At 39.2% G+C, this 20,301-nt stretch overlaps 1 protein-coding gene across 2 annotated transcripts in view; it reads right to left on the bottom strand.

Moving 5' to 3' along the window:
* TBC1D9 (TBC1 domain family member 9) overlaps positions 1-20,301 on the bottom strand; it is a 139,407-nt gene that overhangs the window by 60,600 nt on the left and 58,506 nt on the right. For both annotated transcript variants that reach the window (XM_039479184.2, XM_074396886.1), the window contains exon 3: positions 6,574-6,692. In XM_039479184.2, the coding sequence (XP_039335118.1) occupies positions 6,574-6,692 (119 nt within the window). The remainder of the gene's footprint in view (positions 1-6,573; positions 6,693-20,301) is intronic.

Below are 20,301 nucleotides of genomic sequence, written 5' to 3'. Positions count from 1 at the left end.
AATTAGGTACCGAGTTGCTGACTTCTGTTCCTCTGTCATAACGGAGGGCATTATGGATAGCAATAGAAGTAGCAATGTGCTTCCCTGGAAACATATCTAAAAGAAGGATATTTTCCTCTACGATAATTATTATTGATATGACTCCACAGAGAGAACAAAGACATTAAGCTCAATGAAGGCCAGGAGGGAGCTCAACTTTGGACCCAGGCTATTCTAGGGACAAGCAGGTGTTGGTAGTGTTACTTTAAGAACTTCATCCCAGCACAGTAAAGGAAGAAAAAAAATTTTAAAAATTAAGAAAAAAAATTTAAAAAGAACTTTAGACAACTGAAGGCAGCATGAAGGCACAGGACCTGTGGGTGGGAATGAAAAGTCAATTCAGTAGAGGAGAGGGAAGGAAAATGCCTTTCGCAGTTGCTACGGCCTATGTGACATTTCAAAGTTGTCAATGCCTTTAGAGGAGGATCAAAAAATATATATGAATGAAAGATTAAATAAATGAGTGAGTACATAAAAGTAACTGAATGAGAACTCACTAATAGCAGCAGCTGGTCCCCCAGGCAATCCCCAAAGGCCAACAACTGAGAGTAAGCCTGGAGACCCTCAAGTGGGCTAGCATGCTGTTCTCCTGGGCTACTGCAGAAGTGCTCTTATCTAAAGTCAAAATGAGGAGGAATGTGAGGATGAGTGACATACAACAAACCAAATGAAAGCTACACATTTTGAGCAGAACTATGCTACCTAAAGATCTATTAGATACCATAGTTCTAGAATGCTCATTGAAATTTTAAAACTAAAATGCTTTCAAATATGAGAGGATTTATGAGGCTATACAGCCAAGACCATCACTCAGAAACACCCTAGGGTCTAATACACTATTATCAACAGACAAGGCCTTGCCTTCTCATTTCAACAGTAAAGCTAATCATTTCCATAAGGCTACAGTCCCAACTTTCCCAACTCTAAGAAAATAGGTAATCTAGAATGTAGAACCTTTCCTTATTTGGCTATAATATTTTAGCCAGGTAGACTAGATTATGGAACAAGGGGACAGAATCGCTTCTTCCCAGGTTCCACAGGTTTTTCTACAGGTTTGACATAATATAAAATAGGTCGTTCTAGTTCTAGGCAACAGCTCCTCATGACTTTGGAAAATCCTATTATATCAGATGTTCAATATAAATTTAAATATGCAAAAAAACATAGACAGGTAGTTTACAAAAAGAAGAAATTTAACTTAGCAAACATGAAAAAATATTCAACCTCATAACAGCCAAAGACAAAACCAAAACATTAAGACTTTAACTTCTACCTACCATATTTGAAAAACAATTTAAACCACCAAAATGCTGAAAGCAAGCAATGGTGTAATCACACAAAAATTCTAATATGCTGAAATATTTACTAAGGCCTTTTAAAAATACTTCAACTACTTAACTCATTCATCCACATTTTGTAATCTATCCCAAAGGGGGAAAAGCACAGGCTGTGGATAAAGTTATACTGTTTGAACAAAAGTATTAATGGGATTTTTATTTGTGCCTGCCACCCACCAGCCTAGAAGCTAAAGTGACTTCTAGAAAGACAGAAATGGTAAAGTCAATTACAGAATAACTAAAAAGTATATAACAATATTATAGATACTGGTCAAGAAAAAAAGCAGAGAACAAAATTATATGTACATGAGACTACTATTATGACAACATGCTTATTAGAAGTGTAGAGGCTGCCCATGGTGGCTCAGGCCTTTACTTCAGCATTTTGGGAAGCTGAGGTGGGTGGATTGCTTGAGCCCAGGAGTTCAAGACCAGCCTGGGCAACGTAGTGAGACTCGGTCTCTAATAAAAAAATTATAATAATTAAGAAAAACGAAGTCTAGTAAGAAATACACAAAATGCTATATATGGTGCTTGGATTACAGTTGCATCTGTAGTTAACTATTACATTTATAATTTGTAAAAGTTAATTAGGTCTCAAAAGAAGTTTGTTGGTTCCCTTGATTATTAAACAATATGTGAAAACTTAAGTCATTCATTTGCACATGAATGACATTCTTTCACACATAACTGCATTAATAGCAAATCCCTCCTTATAATGGGTTTCAGGGGAATCAAATCTGACATTTTTGGTATAATACAAACAGTGAGGAAAATGGCTGTTTGGCATAATTAGTCCTTGTTTGTTTTACTTATTTATTTCTCCTGGTTATTGTCACTTCTAAGCTTTAGTTTCTTCCTACAGTTCTTTTTTTCTTTTTCTGAGACAGAGTCTCATTCTGTTGCCCAGGCTGGACACAATCATGGCTCACTGCAGTCTTGACCTCCCGGTTCAGGTCATCCTCCCACCTCAGCCTCCTGAACAGCTGGGACTATAGGCTTACACCACCATACCCTGCTAATTTTTTGTACTCTCTGTAGAGACAGAGTTTCACATATTGGTCAGGCTGGTCTCGAACTCCTGACCTCAAGTGAACCACCCGCCTGGGCCTTCCAAGGTGCTGGGATAACTGGCATGAGCCATTGCACCTGGGCCCTACAGCTCTTTATTTTTGCCAATTTCATAAAGATGTTAGCTGGTGAGAGAAGACCGTGCAAGGAAACTGAGAACCTCAAGTGGCTCCTGGATGTGTCTCCTCTCTGCCAACTGCCTGAACCTTTCATCCAGCCCTCCCACATGATCAAATTACAAACCCTTAGCCCCTTTCCAGTCACATTATTTCCAGAAATTCAGACACATGACTCAGAAGAGAAATGACGATTTTATGAAATCTGGCTTTATCAACAACACAGCTTGCCATTATGCAAGACTTTCTTGTCTGTCTGGAAGCTGCCATCACCTCCTTGGAGATGATTCTGGTAGGGTTCATCTTGAAACTGGTCCTTGCCAATGTCTCCCCAGGTTCCATTTTAATACTGTCTACTACTTTTCTGATCTCTTTACTAAGGATGCAGTTGACCCTTAAATCACAAATCCTGAAGCCTTGATAAAACATTCACTTTGAGAGGTAATGGGTGGGAGTGGAGGAAGAGGTTGATATAATCATATGCGCTTTTGGGCTGCTCAGTCCTCATCAGTTTTCTATGGTGCAGCTAAAATTCAGCTGTCTTTCAAAAATATCAGATTCTAAGAAGCAAAGAGATTCTATTTGTAGTTTTAAAAACTTCTTTTCATGTTATAAAATTACATGTTCACATAAAGCTTAATGAAATGGAAAAAACAAAATTGAGCATTCTTTGGAATTTTAATGAGAAGCACTTTGTGAGACCACTTAGAATTCCTCCTTAACCTGGATGTGAACAGCTTTTTAACAATTACTAAAAAATCCAGGTGCTATAATTCAAAGTATTGGTAATTTTGACTAAATAAAAATTTAAAACTTTGCATGGCAATAATTATCATGAACAAGTCAGAAGACAAAGGACAAACTGAGGGAAAGTACCTACATCACACATCAATGAAGAGCCAATGGCCTTTATATATAAAGAACTTTTAAGAACTAAAGAGAAGAATAGGAGTCCTATAGAAAAATAGGCAAAAATCATGGGCAGTTTACAGATGTAAAAAATAGCCCTCAAATATATGAAAACATGTTCAACTTCTCATAAATGAGACAAATACAAACTAAAGCAACCCTCCCTGTCAGACTGGTATAAACTCAAAAGCTTGATGATCCATATTGCTGGAGAAGCTGTGGGGAAGGAAGTACTCCAATATATGCCTGTGGAAATGTAAAATGATGCAACTCCTGTGGAGGGGAATTTGGCAATATTAAACAACATGTTTCTGGCAATACTGTTTCTGGTATCTGGCAATATCGCTTTTACGAGTTTACCCTAAAGATACAACCCCCACAATACAAAATACACAGGCATGAAAAAAAAAATATATATATATATAGCATTATTTATAGCTGTGAAACACTGGAAACTACTTAAATGCCCCCCAATAGGCGAGTGGCCTGGATTAGGTATGTTATATACACACATAATATGTGGCTGCAAAAAATAATGAGGAGCTAAAAGAAACACGGGATCCTGGATTGGATCATGTAATGAAAATAACATGGAATTTTAAAACTGATAAAGTCTGAAGTTTAGTTAGCATTATTGCACTACCTAATATTTTATTTAGCTAATATTACTATATCAATGTTAAGTTCTTAGTTTGGATAAATATACTATGGTATATAAGAGGTTAACATTAAAGGAAGCCCAGGGTAGGGTGTATAGGGATTCTCTGCACTATCTTTGCGGTTCTTCTACAAATCTAACAAGTATTGCAAAATTAAACAAGGAACTATTAAATTCTTTTAAAAATGTATAAGAATTATATGAACTGATACGAGGTTTTACCTGGAAGGTATTAAATTAAACATGCAAAATGCAGAGCAGCATATATATGTGAAACCTTATGTGTAAGGACTAAAGGGAAATAAAAACTCATATCTGCTTATAAAAAGAAACACAGGGAAGATAAACCATGATGATAAATAATGATCAAGTTGATTATGAGGAATTAAGGGAACAGGATAGCAGGGATGCAGGAGGGAGTAACACTTTTGGAGACATATCAACAATTTCTGTATTGAAAAAAAAAAAAAAAGAAACTAACAATGTTAGGAAGGAGACAGAACCTAACAGCAAATTGAAACAAATGGGATGAAGAGGGTAAACGATGACTCCAGAACATCTTGCTATACCACAAGTAAGGAAGTGAATTTTCGAAAAAGGAGACTGGGTGGGCATGGTGGCTCAAGCCTGTAAGCCCAGCACTTTGGGAGGTTGAGGCAAGCAGATCACCTGCAGTCAGGAATTCAAGACCAGACTGACCAACATGGTGAAACCCTGTCTTTACTAAAAAACACAAAAAAATAGTTGGGCATAGTGATGGGCACCAGTTATCTCCGCTACTTGGGAGGCTTGAATCGCTTGAACCCAGGAGGCAGAGGTTGCAATGAGCCGAGATCACCCCATCTGCACTCCAGCCTGGGCAACAAGAGTAAAACTCCATCTCAACAAACAAACAAACAAATAAATAGATTAAGACAAAGACAAGGACAAAGGAGGCCATTTGTAGGGGCTCCCTCTAAATATGGGATAGTGTGAGTACCAAAATAATTAAGTCCAGTAATAAAACACAAACAACTAGAAAATATAGGAATCCAGGAGTCCATATCAACAATCAATAAATAATATATGGAGTGAAGCCTCTTGCTTATAGTGGAACAACAGTTGACAAAAAGGTAAATGTCAGAGAGGGCTGAAACTGGATGAGCATTATTTTACGAAAATTACCATCTTGTAAACTATCACAGTAAAGATTGGTTCAGATGAAAAATCATCAATGGATTGATCCTAAATCAAGAGGGAAATTTTGACAAGGAGTAATATACTTGTGTGGCCCGAAAATGTTTTCTTACAGAAATTGTTTATTATTTGCAACGGTAAAATTAGTAACTCCACAGTTACTAATCGGATATAACAACTTGACTGGGTTTATAATGCCAATGAGGGGCAAATGAGTGTCATGGGCCTCAAGAAACAATACCGTGAGAAGGACACAGGCTCACCTATACAGTATTCCATCCAGGAATGCAACATCTGAATCAATTCATAATCTCTGACAAGACACAAAATGAAAACATTCTAGTAAAAAATCAGAATTGTATACTTTAAAAACTTTGGTGTCATAGAAGACAAGGAAAGGCTCTGGAAATGTTCCAGACTGAAGGAGATTAAAGAAATGAAACCTAAATACAATGTCTTCCTAGATTATAACCTGTACTGGAGTGGGGTGGGGAAGGCTGTAAATGGCATAAGTGGGACAGCTAATGAAATCAGAATGCGTATTAAATATTTTAGTACTAATGTGAAACTTATATATAATGTTAAATACTGCAGCTGATAAATATAGTGTTGTTATTTAATAGAGTATCTTGCGTATTCTCATTCACATGTGGGAGCTAAAAAGTTGGATCACATAGAGATACAGTAGAATGGTAGATTCCAGAGGCTAGGAAAGCTGTGAGGGTGGGAGGGGGAAATGAAGAGAGGTGGGTGAATGGTTCAAACTTACAATTAGACAGAAGAAGTAAGTTCTAATGTTCCATAGCCCACTAAGTGACTATAGATAGCAACAATATATAGTCTATTTCAAAGCAGCTAGAAGGGAGAACTTGAAATGTTACCAACACATAGAAATAATAAATATTCCAGATGTATACCCCAAATACCTTGACTTGATCATTTCATATTCTACGATGTAAAAAATACGCACATGTAACCCACAAATATGTAAAATATCATGTATTTATAAAAGAAAAAAAAAGAACATTTTTCTAAAAATATTTCCTGTTCTTAGAAAATATACCCGAAGTATTCAGGAGAAAATTCCTTTCAAATAGAGAGGAGGGAAACCCACACATGAGAAAGCAAATGGTTTAGGTAAAATGTTAACAGGTGAATTTGGGTAAAGATATACAAGTATGTTTCATTCCATTTGTATTTTTACAACATTTCTGTAAATTTGAAATTATTTTCTATTAAAAAGGTATCTTTTCTTTTATCCCACTACCTGTATTTTTCCTCTCACAAATGTGGTGATATCATTCTCATTTTCAAAGATGGAGAGTGTCTGCAAGAGATTTTGCTCAAGCCATTCCCAGTGTTCAGTGATTTCTTTCCTGGAACCACCTGTACAAATGAAAATAACAATAGTACATGTCAGATTTCATGCCAAAGGTATTTTTAAAACCAGGCTCAATATATTCTATACTATCAAAGGAGACTATTGGTCCAAGAACTCTGTCTTTAAATGCTTTCTCTCCTCCAGAGGACACACACACACACACACACACACACACACACACGCGCGCGCGCGCGCGCAACATTTAAGGATGTGGAAACGTAAGAGTTAAGTTTGATCAGGTGAGTGCAGAGGCTTTGAGGACACTGTTTCAGAACAGAAGGCAGCAACATTTCTCAAATTCATTTTTCCGGACTAGGGTTTAGCACATCCCTCCCCTTTCCTCCCTTCTAGAATTTGCACTTTACAGAGCAACATAGAGCTTATGATACTAGGTTACAGTTGTTAAGTTAAAACAATATGAGAGCTTTGGTATGCCACTGGAGATCTGATGTAACCACCTTCTATAATGGGCAAAAAATTACTCTCACCCACTTCAATTATGAATGAGATGAGAAAATGGACTGTCGCTAGGGAATAGCAGCCTGGCTCTCATTAGCACCGTTGCCTTGAAATGTAATGGGATGAGGTCATCCTTGCACCCTCAACCAAGTCAGCGCATTTTGGTCAATAATAAGCAGCATTTCAGACACCTCTTCTGGCAACCTCCAAACTTAAAGAATCAGCTTTGTAGTATATATAATCACTACTCTGTTTTTGCTCAGAGCTGCAGGGTATAATAGGTATGCCATCAGGGTATAGGTATAAAGATACTGGACTAAATTCCCCTAATAATTGTTAATTTTCTTATAGAAAAACAGTTTTTTATAAATTGTCCATATGTCATATATGTGTGTGTGCCACATATATATCTATATGTCTATATAAGATTGTATGTACTGTTCATTCCAGAACTAAAGAAAGACTTTGTGATTCCATTGATGCATCCTTCAGGTTTCTCATTCGATTTCCAAGTTCTATTTTAACTGATTTCTTAAAAGTGTGTTTTCTCTCGTTCTTTGTCATCAGTGAGAACTCAGAATCTCACTCGGATTGCTGACAAAGAAAGAAAGACAGGAGACACAATGTATCTGCAATTACACTTAGAACTGTAGAAGCAGAACTAAAATTTCAGAGAATGAGAAATGCGTGTGTGTGTGTGTGTGTGTGAGAGAGAGAGAGAGAGAGAGAGAGAGAGAGAGAGAAAGAGAGAGAGAATGAGAAATTTCAGATATACTGAGTAAAGGCAAAACAAAACCCACATTTAACTTTCTTTTACTTTAAGACTAAACATTGAAATTGCCTGCAAGGGATGTTTATGTGAAGGATAAAAGGCACACGTCAGCTAGGTACAGTGGCTCATGCCTGTAATCCTAGCACTTTGGGAGGCCAATGCAGGAGGATCACTAGAGCCCAGAAGTTCAAAACCAGCCTGAGTAACATGTGGAGACCTGGTCTCTACAAATAATAATAATAAAAAATTTAGTCAGACACGGTGGCGTGTGCCTGTGGTCCAGCTACTTGGGAGGTGGAGGTGAGAGGTCCACATGAGCCTAGGAGACTGAGGTTGCAGTGAGCCACAATCATACCACTGCATTCCAGCTTTGCCAATGACACAGTGAGATCCTGTCTGAAAACAAACAAACAAACAAACAAAGCAGATATCTTAGTGGAGAAGAGTCCAATGAAAACACTGAAGAATACATTGCTCTTCTTCCTGGGTATTTTCCACACTTGCTCTTTCAGGGCCATAGGCAACCACATGTGAAAATAATGGGATAACTGTTCTACAATGTCATGGTAAGACCTTGAAATTGGGACATCTAGGTACCCCTCTTTATCTGCCACCAGTCAGCTGGGTGACTTTAGACAGGTGCTTAATCTGTCTCAAATTCTGTAAAATGGAGATAAATTAAAAACACAAAACTGGCTGGGCGCAGTGACACGCTCCTCTAATCCCAGTGCTTTGGGAGGCAGAGGTGGCGGGATCACTTGAGGACAGGAGTTTGAGACCAGCTTGGGCAACACAGTGAGATCTTCATCTGTACACAAAATTAAAAAATTAGCTGGGAGTGGTGGCACACACCCATAGTCCTAGCAACTCTGGACGCTGAGGTGGGAGGATAGCTTGAACCCAAGAGTTTGAGGCTGCAGCCATGATGGAACCACTGTACTTCATTCAGCCTGGGCACCAGAATGAGACCCTGTGTGTGTGTGTGTTTGTGTGTGTGTGTGTGTGTGTGTGTGTGTGTGTGTGTGTGTGTGTTGGTGGCAGTTGGGAGAGAGGAGAGAGACAGAAAGAGAGAGTGAGTCCAACAAAACAACAACAAAAACCTTTACCCATCTCAGAGAAATACTGTGAAAATCACAAGGGGTAATGCCTGTAGATACACTGTGGACAGTAAAAATACCGTTCAAATGCAAAGTACAATGCCTATTTGAAATATTTAGGGAATGAGTCATTGCGGAGTTTGAGAGCTTTAAAATACTTCAAACTTCAAAATTTTAAACACTAATTGGAAAATTTTTTCAGACATATGGAGCCCTTCCTTTTCTGTAACCAGGTCACCACCATTACTAGCTGTGACATGCAGCAGACCCAGAGAGAGCCCTGTGCAGAATGCCAGCCATGAATCCTCCACCCGGCTGTTCCATCTGTGCTTGTGGCACTGTCAGATGGACTGCACCTTACGACAGAAGTACTCCTGGGAACCACAGGACTGCTGAGTTCTGCAGACCCACGAGTCATAATTCACCTCTGTTTTGCCTCTCATCTGTCCCTGCCTACGTTGACCACAGATGTGTCTTGTAGAGTCTAACCAGGATAATCTGGCTCTTAACTGGTATCTCACCATGCTCTGCCCTTTACCAAGTTATCACACCAGGTACTTTACTTTTAGAATTCCATGAAATCCAGCACTATTCCTTGGTTGTCATGGATAGAAAAGCCCATCAGCCACAAGACCTACCAGCTTTGCACATGCTGCTTTCAAAACCTTCCCTTCTCCTTCCCTCTGTCCTCCTTCCTTTCCTCCCTCCCTCCTCTCTTCTCCTCCCCTCCCTCCTTTCTTCTCCTCCCCTCTCTCCTCCTCTCCTTCTCCTCTCCCTCCTCCTCCCCTCCCTCCCTCTCTCTCGCTCTCTCTTTTTTTTTTTTTTTTTTTTTTGAGACAGGGTCACCCTCTGTCGCCCAGGCTGGAGTACATTGGCATAACCTTGGCTCACTGAATCCTCAAGCTCCTGAGCTAGAATATTCTGTCACCTCAGCCTCCCAAGTCGCTGGGACTACTGATGCATCCCACCACACTAGATAATTTTTTTTGTACTTTCAGTAGAGACGAGGTTTTGCCATGTTGCCCAGGCTGGTGTGAAACTCCTGGCCTCAAGCAATCTACCAGTCTTGGCCTCCAGAAGTGCTGGGATTACAGGCACGAGCCACCAACAGGCCCAGCCTGTGTGCTTTATGCATAAGGAAAGCATAAAGATTTCTTTGTGCACACATTTCTATGTGTACATCCCACCACACATACACCCATAGCAGGAATGGTATACGGCCATGTGAATGCACTCGTTCAATAAACATCTACTTGTACTGTACCTCCAACCTTCACTGACATATGAAGGTCCACATGGCTAATGTGTCTTTCCCCACTCCGTCTTCAAATAGTCATCTGAGTAATCCTGCATTGAGGTTCAGGTTTACTATCATTGTTTCCCCACCTGCTGCCTCCTCTGCTGTCCCAGGACCTGCTGTCCCATGCTGCCCACTGTCCATCATTTCCATAATCCCTATCATCCACTTCCATCATTGTTTTCACTACTGGCTCTTTTCTCTACTGCTCACTATGAGGGAGGTCACGCCCACGTGTCCATCTTCCTTTACCAGCACTAGCCCCAAACCTATTGCTTCTGCTTGTGCCATTTTTGTTCTGTCCTCCATCTCCTCCTGTTCTTCCTCCCACACTTGCCAGTGTCACATGAAAAGGCTGGCCTTTTGGAGTCATCACCAGCCACTCGCTGTTCCCACATACAGGAGAGGTAAGTCTCAGGCTCTTCAAGTCTTTCGGCATGCTCAGTGCTTTGGGGCTGCTTCAGTACTGCCAAAAGAGGTTTTGGAGGTTTCTTCTGGCTATGCCCAAGTCTAAGATACAAAGAGTTTCAGAAGACTGGATTCCATGACTACTGTAGCAGGGACTCTAAAAGTAAAGGTCCTGGTGTGATGGCCTGGTAAAGGGCAGAGCATGGTGAGAGCACCACTCAAGAGTCAGAAGAACTTTGTGCATTATTCTATGAACTCATTATTAATCATATGCTATTTTAGGAAAGAAAAAAGACAAACACCATCAGCAAACAGTAGGTTTAGGAACCGAACTATGGATTCCTACCTGTACCCAACAGATACTTTCTGGAGAGAATAATGTAAAGGTATTTTTAAAAATTTATACTTACTGCACAAATACACCATATTCTCTGAACACTTTCCTAAATGCACAAAGAAGCAGTGAGGACAGGTGTTCCAGCTCCAGGTTCTGGTCACTAAAAGTATGAGGATACCCGGAGCCAAGACTGGATTCAGCACCACCATCTGAAGATGCCAACCTGGTAGAAAATACTTCTGGAAGCAGGTGGCCACTTCTGTCCATTTCTCACCCCAGAAAAATAGGGTCCAAGTTACCTCTCAAAGATAACAGAGCAAATGCCACTTTTTTTCTGGACTACTCCTTATAAACCAGTGAGACTCCAAAGGAAACATGATTGAATCACCAATGTTCCCTATAAATGGCTCTTCCACTTCTCAAGTAAGTAAGTACAAGTGCTGGCATAATTCAAGTCTGAGAACTTGTTGTTTAAAGTGAGATAATATGAAGCTCTTGTGTCATGACTCTGACAAGGAACTGATCTATTTACCCATCAGCTAAGAACAAACTGTGTTAGGACACTCAAAAGAGAAATGAAGGGCTTGGCTGTCGATTTTTTGGAAAGGCCCCATTTACAGAGATGCAGCAGGAAAAACAAGCTGACCTGACTGTGTAATCAGCTGGAATAACAAAAAGCCCTCACATTGGGTATGAGAATCCTTCAGGAAATGCAAGTCAAAGCATTCTGCTATGGCTAACTACTAGATCAACTCTTGATAGGCTTAAGTTTATTTAGACATTGATTTCTAAAAAATAAGAATCTTTACCATTTGGAGCAGTTTTTTTAGGGTAATGGCCAGAGGCCCTAAATATATACCTGGGCAAGTTTTTTAATGCTATCTGCAATGATGAAAAATATGAAATTATCCTAGTCTAATTGTTCATCTAGTTTGAAACCTATCTTAAAGTCTTGAAGTCTACTTAAAACAAACAGAAACATTTTGGGGGGGGGGGGTCCATCTTCTATCACATCTGGCCTCTGAGGATTAAGAACAAAGGTTTAAACTCCATTGGTAGATATTTGGCAGATATTTCTTTTGCGATGCATGATTCATAATACATTTTTTTCTTTTTACCTCCTAGGAATAATAATACATTTTGTTTCTGGGACTGCAGAACTTAAGAAAAATCTGTATTGCAGAATAACTAAAATGTAAATTCTCATTGATCCTAAGTGTATGTACACACATGTGTAAGTATATTTGTATGTATATACATAAATAAAAACCAATCATCACATAGCAGAAAACAAAACAAAACAAAAACCCAATAAGCCTCCAAGGGATTAAAAAAGCAACTGACCTAGTATTTTCAGATTCAGAGCAGGCTATGTGGATCACTGAGCTCACATGAATAGCACTTGAAGCTAATTAAATAAAGGGAACCAGGTGAATAAATCATCTGTATTATGGCCTTATCCACTATAATCTTAGTCACAAAGATGATAATTTTGAAGTTTCCACACCAAATGAAGGCAAGAGTATTACTCCACACGCTGGAGTAATCATTTAATCTGTCCTTGTATTTACCAAGCCACCCTTGTACTTTCTACACCCAGAAAAATTATAAACTTATATTCAGAGAGGGCAAAAGACAAAATCCAAAAATAACATGGTGATTTAAAACATTTTTAGAAACAGAAACATACTTTTTCAAAATCCGTATCTAACTAAAGTTATAATCAGGTTAAACAAGATGATCATGATAATGCCCTCTATTATCTGTGCTTACCAAGAGTAGGCATCACACTTGACTACTGAAATGTCAAGCAGGCCAGGCACAGTGACTCACACCTGTAATCCCAGCACTTTGAGGGGCTAAGGCAGGAGGTTCACTTGAGCCTAAGAGGTCGAGACCAGCCTGGGCAACATGATGAAAACCTATCTTTACAAAAATGAGCAGGGTGTGATGGTGTGTGCCTGTAGTCCTAGCTACTCAGGAGGCTGAGGGAGAGGGTCACCTGAGACTGAGGAGATCGAGGCTGCAATGAGCTGTGATCATGCCACAGCACTTCAGTGTGGGTGACCAGAGTGAGACCCTGTTTCAAAACAAACAAACAACAACAACAACAACCACCTGGCAAACATATCCAGATTTTTCTGGCTCTAAAGCCTACATTCTTTTAAAAAAATAATAATAATAATTTTTCATTTATTTATTTATTTTAGCAGAGACAGAGTCTCACTATGTTGCCCAGTCTGGTCTTGAACACCTAGGGTCAAGTGATCTTCCCACCTCAGCTTCCCGAAGTGCTGGGACTACAAGGCATGCGCCACTGTGCACATCCAAAGCCCACACTCTTAATTGCTACATTTTGCTGCCTTCTAACATTTTTTACAAGCGAGTATGAATAAAGGTTAAATTATCTGAAATAATTAGAAAGCTGGTTATCAGTGAGGCAATGTTACTTAATGCCTCAGACCACGTCAAAAAAGTACGCCTGGTTTCAAACTTCTACAATGCCACATACTAACTGGGGCCATGGATAAGTTACTTTAACCTCTTTGTGCTTCAGAGTTTTTGTAACATGTAGGGAACAACACTTAACACACTGGTTTGTGCTAGAGATAAGTCAGATAACATACGTCAAGTCCTTAGCATAGGCCTAGAACACAGAAATCACCAAACAGTTACTTTTGGAATTATCATAAGCCGTTGAACACAAAGACCTCATTTTGAAATGTGATTCAGAAAATATTTCTAACTTCTGATGTCAAGAAAAGAAACTAGCTGCTTACCTACTGCTTGACTAACATACATTTAGCACAAACCTCTGAGGCCCTGGCACCCTTATGTTTGATTGCAAGAGGTACATATTATATGCCTAGACCTCCTTGTGTAACTATTATAAGACTCTGACATAACTGCTTATAATCTCTTATGGGTCATAATAATATGCTCATAGCTTTATAATCACTTTAAGAAAAGAGAGCCCCAGGTAACTCATACAGCCTTGGCAGTAAGAATCAGTAGTTAACATCCTTATTTTACTGGATAGTGGGAACATAAATGTCTGTGTTTCTGGAGGGCAATCAGATTAGAGATAGTAATTATGTATATCTTTTTTTTTTTTTACTTTTTAATTTTTGGCATTTTAATTATCTGCATATTTTTTGACTCAACATATCTCTTTCCACAAATTTATCCTAAGGTGATAATTAAGAGAATGTGCAAAGATTTTATTAGGAGAATATTCACTAAGATGGTTCAAATGCAGTAACATTACGGGAAAAGTGCCTAGATTTATAATAATAACATGTGGAGTAGCTAATTTGTTACATTCACATAAAGTATCTATCTATTAAAATTGATAGGCCAGGCACAGTGGCTCACTCCTGTAATCCTAGCACTTCAGGAAGCCGAGGTGGGTAGATCACTGAGGTCAGGAGTTTGAGACCAGTCTGGACAACATGATGAAACCTCATCTCTACTAAAAATATAAAAATTAGCCAGGAATGGTGGCATGCACCTGTAGTCCCAGCTATCCAGGTGGGTGAGGCAGGAGAATAACTTGAAGCTGTGAGACAGAGGTTACAGTGAGCTGAGATTGTGCCACTGCACTCAATCCCAGGCAACAGAGTAAGACCCTATCTCAAAAAAAAAAAAAAAAAAAAAAAAAAAGAAAAGAAAATTGATGGTTCGTGGTATAGAAATACATTTTATTGACATCAAAAGTATTTTCAATATATTATTTTCCATTTTTACTTGCATTCAAATGTAGATATGTTAAATAAACATACATATTGTAAATCTATAGTATATACATAGTATATATTATATACCTATATATTTACATATATAGGTATATAAAGCATATTGGAGATTTTTTTAAAGTCTAGAAAGTGATAATTCGTGAGGTGGTATTTTGTTTTGTTTTCTTTGTTGTTTTATGTATCTATATTTTCTAATTTTTGCAATAAACATGTATTGCTTGAAGAAAAAAGGAGGAAGTTTTGTTTGTTTGCTTTCTTAACCCACTCTATTCCTAGGGATATGAGAATAGACCTTAAGTTAACACAGACCAAGAAAGAATTATAAAAATGCCTATCCACTTTCACATCACATCTGCCTCATGTGAAACGCAACAAAATTACCCAATATTTTCCTTATCAACAGTAGAGAATAAAAGCAGAACCAATTAGTGATCTTTAATTAAACACTGGGTCTTACTAGCCCCTAACTAAAAGAATGTTTACTCATAAAAGCCAGCATGGGGCCACTTGAGAAGTCCTGGGATAGGAGTGGGGAGGCCTGAGAACTTGGTCTGATGCCACGTGACTAACTATAACCAGGAATGTGAACTTGGACAATTCACCTTCCCTCTGCATCCTACTACAATAAGAGGGGCAGGCAAGAGAATGCTGATGTATCTTTTATTTCTGAAACACAAGGACCATCTAGGTCCAGATGACATTCTGGAATGGTAAAGAAAAGGGAAACTAAATGAATACACATCCAAATCAAGGCACTGCTCAGCGCTGTTATCAGTAAGCCGTCTGTCAAACATATCCCCTCCACGCTTTCCTTTACTACCCCTTTTTGAAGGGCAGATGCATCCAGAGGGAACTGCCAGTAGCTCCTTCTGTATCTTTCTCCTGAGTGGTCTCAGAACTCCTTTCTTTAGATCACATCCTTGGAATTACTTGTATTCCTATGTGTTCATACTCCCATGGAGATCATATAACCAACCCTTCTTACTGTCGGAACCTTCTAGTCCTTATAATGAGGAGAAAGCCATTTGGCTGAAGGCCAAGGCAGACAATGGACTGGGATCTCTCCTGTCTCTGGAATACCATATCCAAAACAAGAGCTGTTGGGGGCATATCTGTACCTGTTTATTTCTCTAATGTGAGTCCCAGGTGCAAAACAGTCAATTCAGTGGTAAACCATGAGAGACAGAATTGTCAGAGTAATAATATAACACCTCAACAAAACTGGCTAGATAAAAGGTAGAATTTACTGTGCAAACCACTAAGCAAAATGCCCTCTCTGTAGGCTAGAATTGCTCACATAATGGCTTATCAGTCAAAAAAGAACAAAAACGCATTTTGGGTACTAGTGAAATGAAATGGTTATTGTTTAGGAAAGTTTTTGGCTTCCTTTCCCAATTAATGTTCTCCATGTCAAGGAAATGTAAATGATCAACTTCTTCAGACCAGTCTGAATAGACCAACAGAAGATTTAAAAAAAAAAAAGGCATATGAAAATAATGTCTCATCAAATACCTTTTGCTACCTCCACCTCAGGGCCAGATGATTATTATAGTGCCAGTAAGATGGTCCAAATGTGTATGGCTCAAGTCTAAGGCAAATCATACAGCTGGGATTAACCAGTAACACTAACTACTGGTCTACGTGGTCTATGTCGACATTGGTGGCAGATGCTCCCTTTAATTCAATTTATGCTTATTAAAGGTTTACAAGACACATGACAAGATCAAGGTTTATACCAAAAGGTTTTATGATCCCATGGATTCTACAAAGCAGTGAATTAGACTCACCCAATTACCTGCAGAAGTTTTTTTGTATAGCAATATTTCATAAAATCCTAGTAAGTTAAAGGCTTTTAATATATTTTCCTACCCCATATTAGCTTTGTAGTTTATGAAAAGTAAAATTAAATTTACAAAAACTAGGGTATAGATATATTTTTAAAACCTTAAGAAAGTAGCTTCTGCTCTTAAAATCTTACCATGAAAGGGCAGTAATTTGGATTTTAAATGGAAATCGGTAAGAAAGAATTAATAAATAGTCAGGTGTGGTGGCTAATACCTGTAATCCCAGCACTTTGGGAAGCTGAGGCAGGCAGATGGCTTCAGCCCATGAGTTTCAGATCAACCTGGGCAATATAGCAAGACCCTGTCTCTTAAAAAAAAAAATTAACCTGGCATGGTGGCGCATGCCTGTAGTCTGTTACTTGGGAGGCTGAGGTGGGAGGATCACTTGAGCCTGGGAGGCAAAGGTTGCAGTGAGCTGAGATCATGCCACTGCACTCCAGCCTGGTCAACAGAGTAAAACCCTGTCTAAAAACGAAACAAAACAAAATGTAACAAAACACAACAACAACAAAAAAACAATCAATGGCCAAATGTGACTTTCACAACAGTTGTCAATTCCCTTTGTGCAGTCTTCCATAAGGAAATTCTGGAGCTATCTCTATAGGTAATCAATATATACAAAAACTAAAACCATTCTGGGTTTTTTATAATGAAATCATGCAGCTGTGACAGGTATTACTTACTGGGGAAAGAAAATTACACATCTCTTTAGACAATAAATGATGCCATCAGCATTTACAGCCCAGTGTTCCTTAGCCTTGGCTCAGCAAGTAATTCAGGAATAACTTAGCTTTGCAACACCCAATTCTATCCCAAAGGAGTATTCATAGGAAGATCTGTTTCACAGCAATAGCACCGCAAAGCCCCAGAATCAGACTAAAGAATAGTAACGTCAGGCAATGACATTATAAATGTCAATGACAACAAAGGTGATGGCTCAGGGGCAGAAGAAAAATCACAGGAGACACAAACCAGTTCCTTACATCATCAGAAATTGAGGTGGGAAGTCCAGGAGCCCGGAGGGCTCTAAGAAGAGATCTGAGAGCTCTGAAGACCTCTTGCCTGCAAAGGATCTCACAGGCAGCTGGGCACTGTGGTGGGATTGCTGGAAAGTGAGTGAGAAGGAGGCAGCAGCATCTTTTCCACACCCTCATGAAGTAGAGGGGTTTTCTTTCTTTTTAGTTCTTTATTTGATGGCTAAGAAAGACTATTCTAGATTGTTTACTAACTAAAGGTGATGCTTTCCCAATCAACTACTACAGGCCAGATAGTACTTTCCCTTCTATGGGCTCCCTCTGTGGTGAGAGACCATACAGAGAAGACTGGAACACTGTCTTCCAGGAGCCTCTGTTACACCGGTAAGTCTGTCCAGGTCAGAGTTCCAGCTTCCTCTTTGTTGGAATTCACTTGGGGTGGTGGGCAAAATATTACAGAAAATATTTAAGGAAATTTACAGACTATAGTCTCAAACCTTGTGGAAGGCCAAAAGGTTTTATTGGGGCCAGCCAGTCCAATGGTGTAGGAAAGTGATAGAGACGATCAAAGGCCTTACCCCGCATCCCTTTGTCTCTACTCTGTTTACTCTTGTAAACTTTATGCTGTACAGTCCTCTCCAAGAAAGATTAAAGGGGAATTACCTGTTAATAGTGTTTACTCTGGGCCCAAACATAAAGCTTTTATCTTTTGTATAATCACTCTTTTAACCATGTTAATTATCCGCAAGTGTGTTAACTGAGAACCTCTGTAAAATACTGAGGGAATAAATGTGTGCATGAACAGAGTCTAGGTTGATTGGTTGCATTTTGCTCTCTGAAAGCAGTCAGTGGCCATTCCTTGCCCACTTGTATGACTGTAATGGTGTGAGAGTGCATTCATTCATCCACCATTGAGTCAGGGTCTGCAGGCCAGACGTTTCACCTCTTCCTTAATCTTTTATCATCCTTTGCTTCTACATGGGTTTTCCCACTGCCCTAAACCCTGAAGCCATGCCTTCTTTCATGGGATGTGTAAACAATGGTTATAGTCAACTGCCTCTCATTGGGCTGTTTGCATCTCAGAGTACATTTAAAAAGACATAATTGCAATGTTAGAATTTCAGGTCCTACTAAGTCCTTGAGGGAGAATTACCCAGGCACTGGAGATGGCCAGCAGCCTGAAATCACACCCAGATAACCTCCTCTATTTCTGCAGGAGGCCAGCCTATACTCCTCTGCTTAGCTGGGTACCCAGAAATCAAATGGAACTGTAAGACACTGGTTCACACTGGGCTGTAACTGACTATTTACTTGTATCCTCACTAGACTGTATGTTTCTCAACAGCAGAGACCAAATATAATTGTCTTTATATTTTTAGATCCTAGCACAGCACTTCCTACCACGTAAAGATCAAGTTTAAAAATGAAGTCAACTGAAAAAGCTGGAACAATTTGAGTGAAGAATTATAATCCAGAAGATGAAATAAATAGGCATGAGTCTATAGTGACATAAATAATTAAATAAATGAGGGAGAAGAGATAAATTTATTGTGCAAAAGAATACCCAATAAATTATGTAGGTATTCTACCCCAAAGGAGAGGGTGAAAAATCTCTGCTCCTTAAGTATGATCTGTACATAGTAATTTCCTTCCAAAGAGAATAGTTTGGAAAGGGAAGAACAGAGGAATTTACAGTAGAGAAACCTGAAAAACACTGTATCAGGCACGTGATCAAGGATGCCCACGCTGATAAAATGTACACTTGGCATGATGAAACAAAATGGGACTTTATCTCTGTGATCTTTCTCACAAAAATCTACCACCCGGTCTAATCATGAGAAAAATATCAAAAAAAATTCCAACTGAGAAGCATGCTAAAATATACTGGGTCAGTATCTTTCAAAACTGTCAAGATCATCTGAGACCAAGAAAATCTGAGAAACTTCCACAGCCAAGAGGAGCCTAACGGGATATGACCAACTAACTATAATGTTATAGCAGATGGGATACTGAAACAGAAAAAGAAAATCAGGGAAATCTAAACAAACAATGGACTTTACTTACTAACAATGTATCAACACTGATTCACTAATTATAACAAACATACCATACTAAGATGTTAATAATAGCAGAAACTCTGCAATAGGGGGTGACATATATGAGAATTCTCCGAACAATGGGCTCAACTTTCCTGTAAATCAAGTAGAGGCAAAATAATAATAGTTTAAAAAAGCATTTCTATAGTGCCCTTGCTTTTCTTATGGTTATTTTAAAAGCCACATGCAAACAAAAATTTGGCCATTTTAAGCCAGTCACAGTGGCTCATGTCTGCAACCCCTGCACTTTGGGAGGCTAAAGCAGGAGACTCACCTGAGCCCAGGAGTTCAAGACCAGGCTGGGCAACACGAGGAGACACCGTCTCTAGATAAAAAAAGAAAAAATAAAATAAAGGCTGGGCACAGTGGCTCACGCCTATAATCCCAGCACTTTAGGAGGCTGAGGCGGGCAGATCACCTAAGGTCAGGAGTTCAAGACCAGCCTGACCAACATGGCGAAACACTGTCTCTACTAAAAATACAAAAATTAGCCGGGTGTGGTGGTGCGCGCCTATAATCCCAGCTACTTGGGAGGCTGTGGCAGAAGAATCACTTGAACCCAGGAGGTGGAGGTT

The sequence above is a fragment of the Saimiri boliviensis genome, chromosome 3, assembly GCF_048565385.1.
Source record: "Saimiri boliviensis isolate mSaiBol1 chromosome 3, mSaiBol1.pri, whole genome shotgun sequence".
NCBI classification, from domain to species: domain Eukaryota; kingdom Metazoa; phylum Chordata; class Mammalia; order Primates; family Cebidae; genus Saimiri; species Saimiri boliviensis.
Note: the sequence above shows the minus strand (reverse complement) of the source record. Positions and strands in the feature narration are given on the sequence as shown.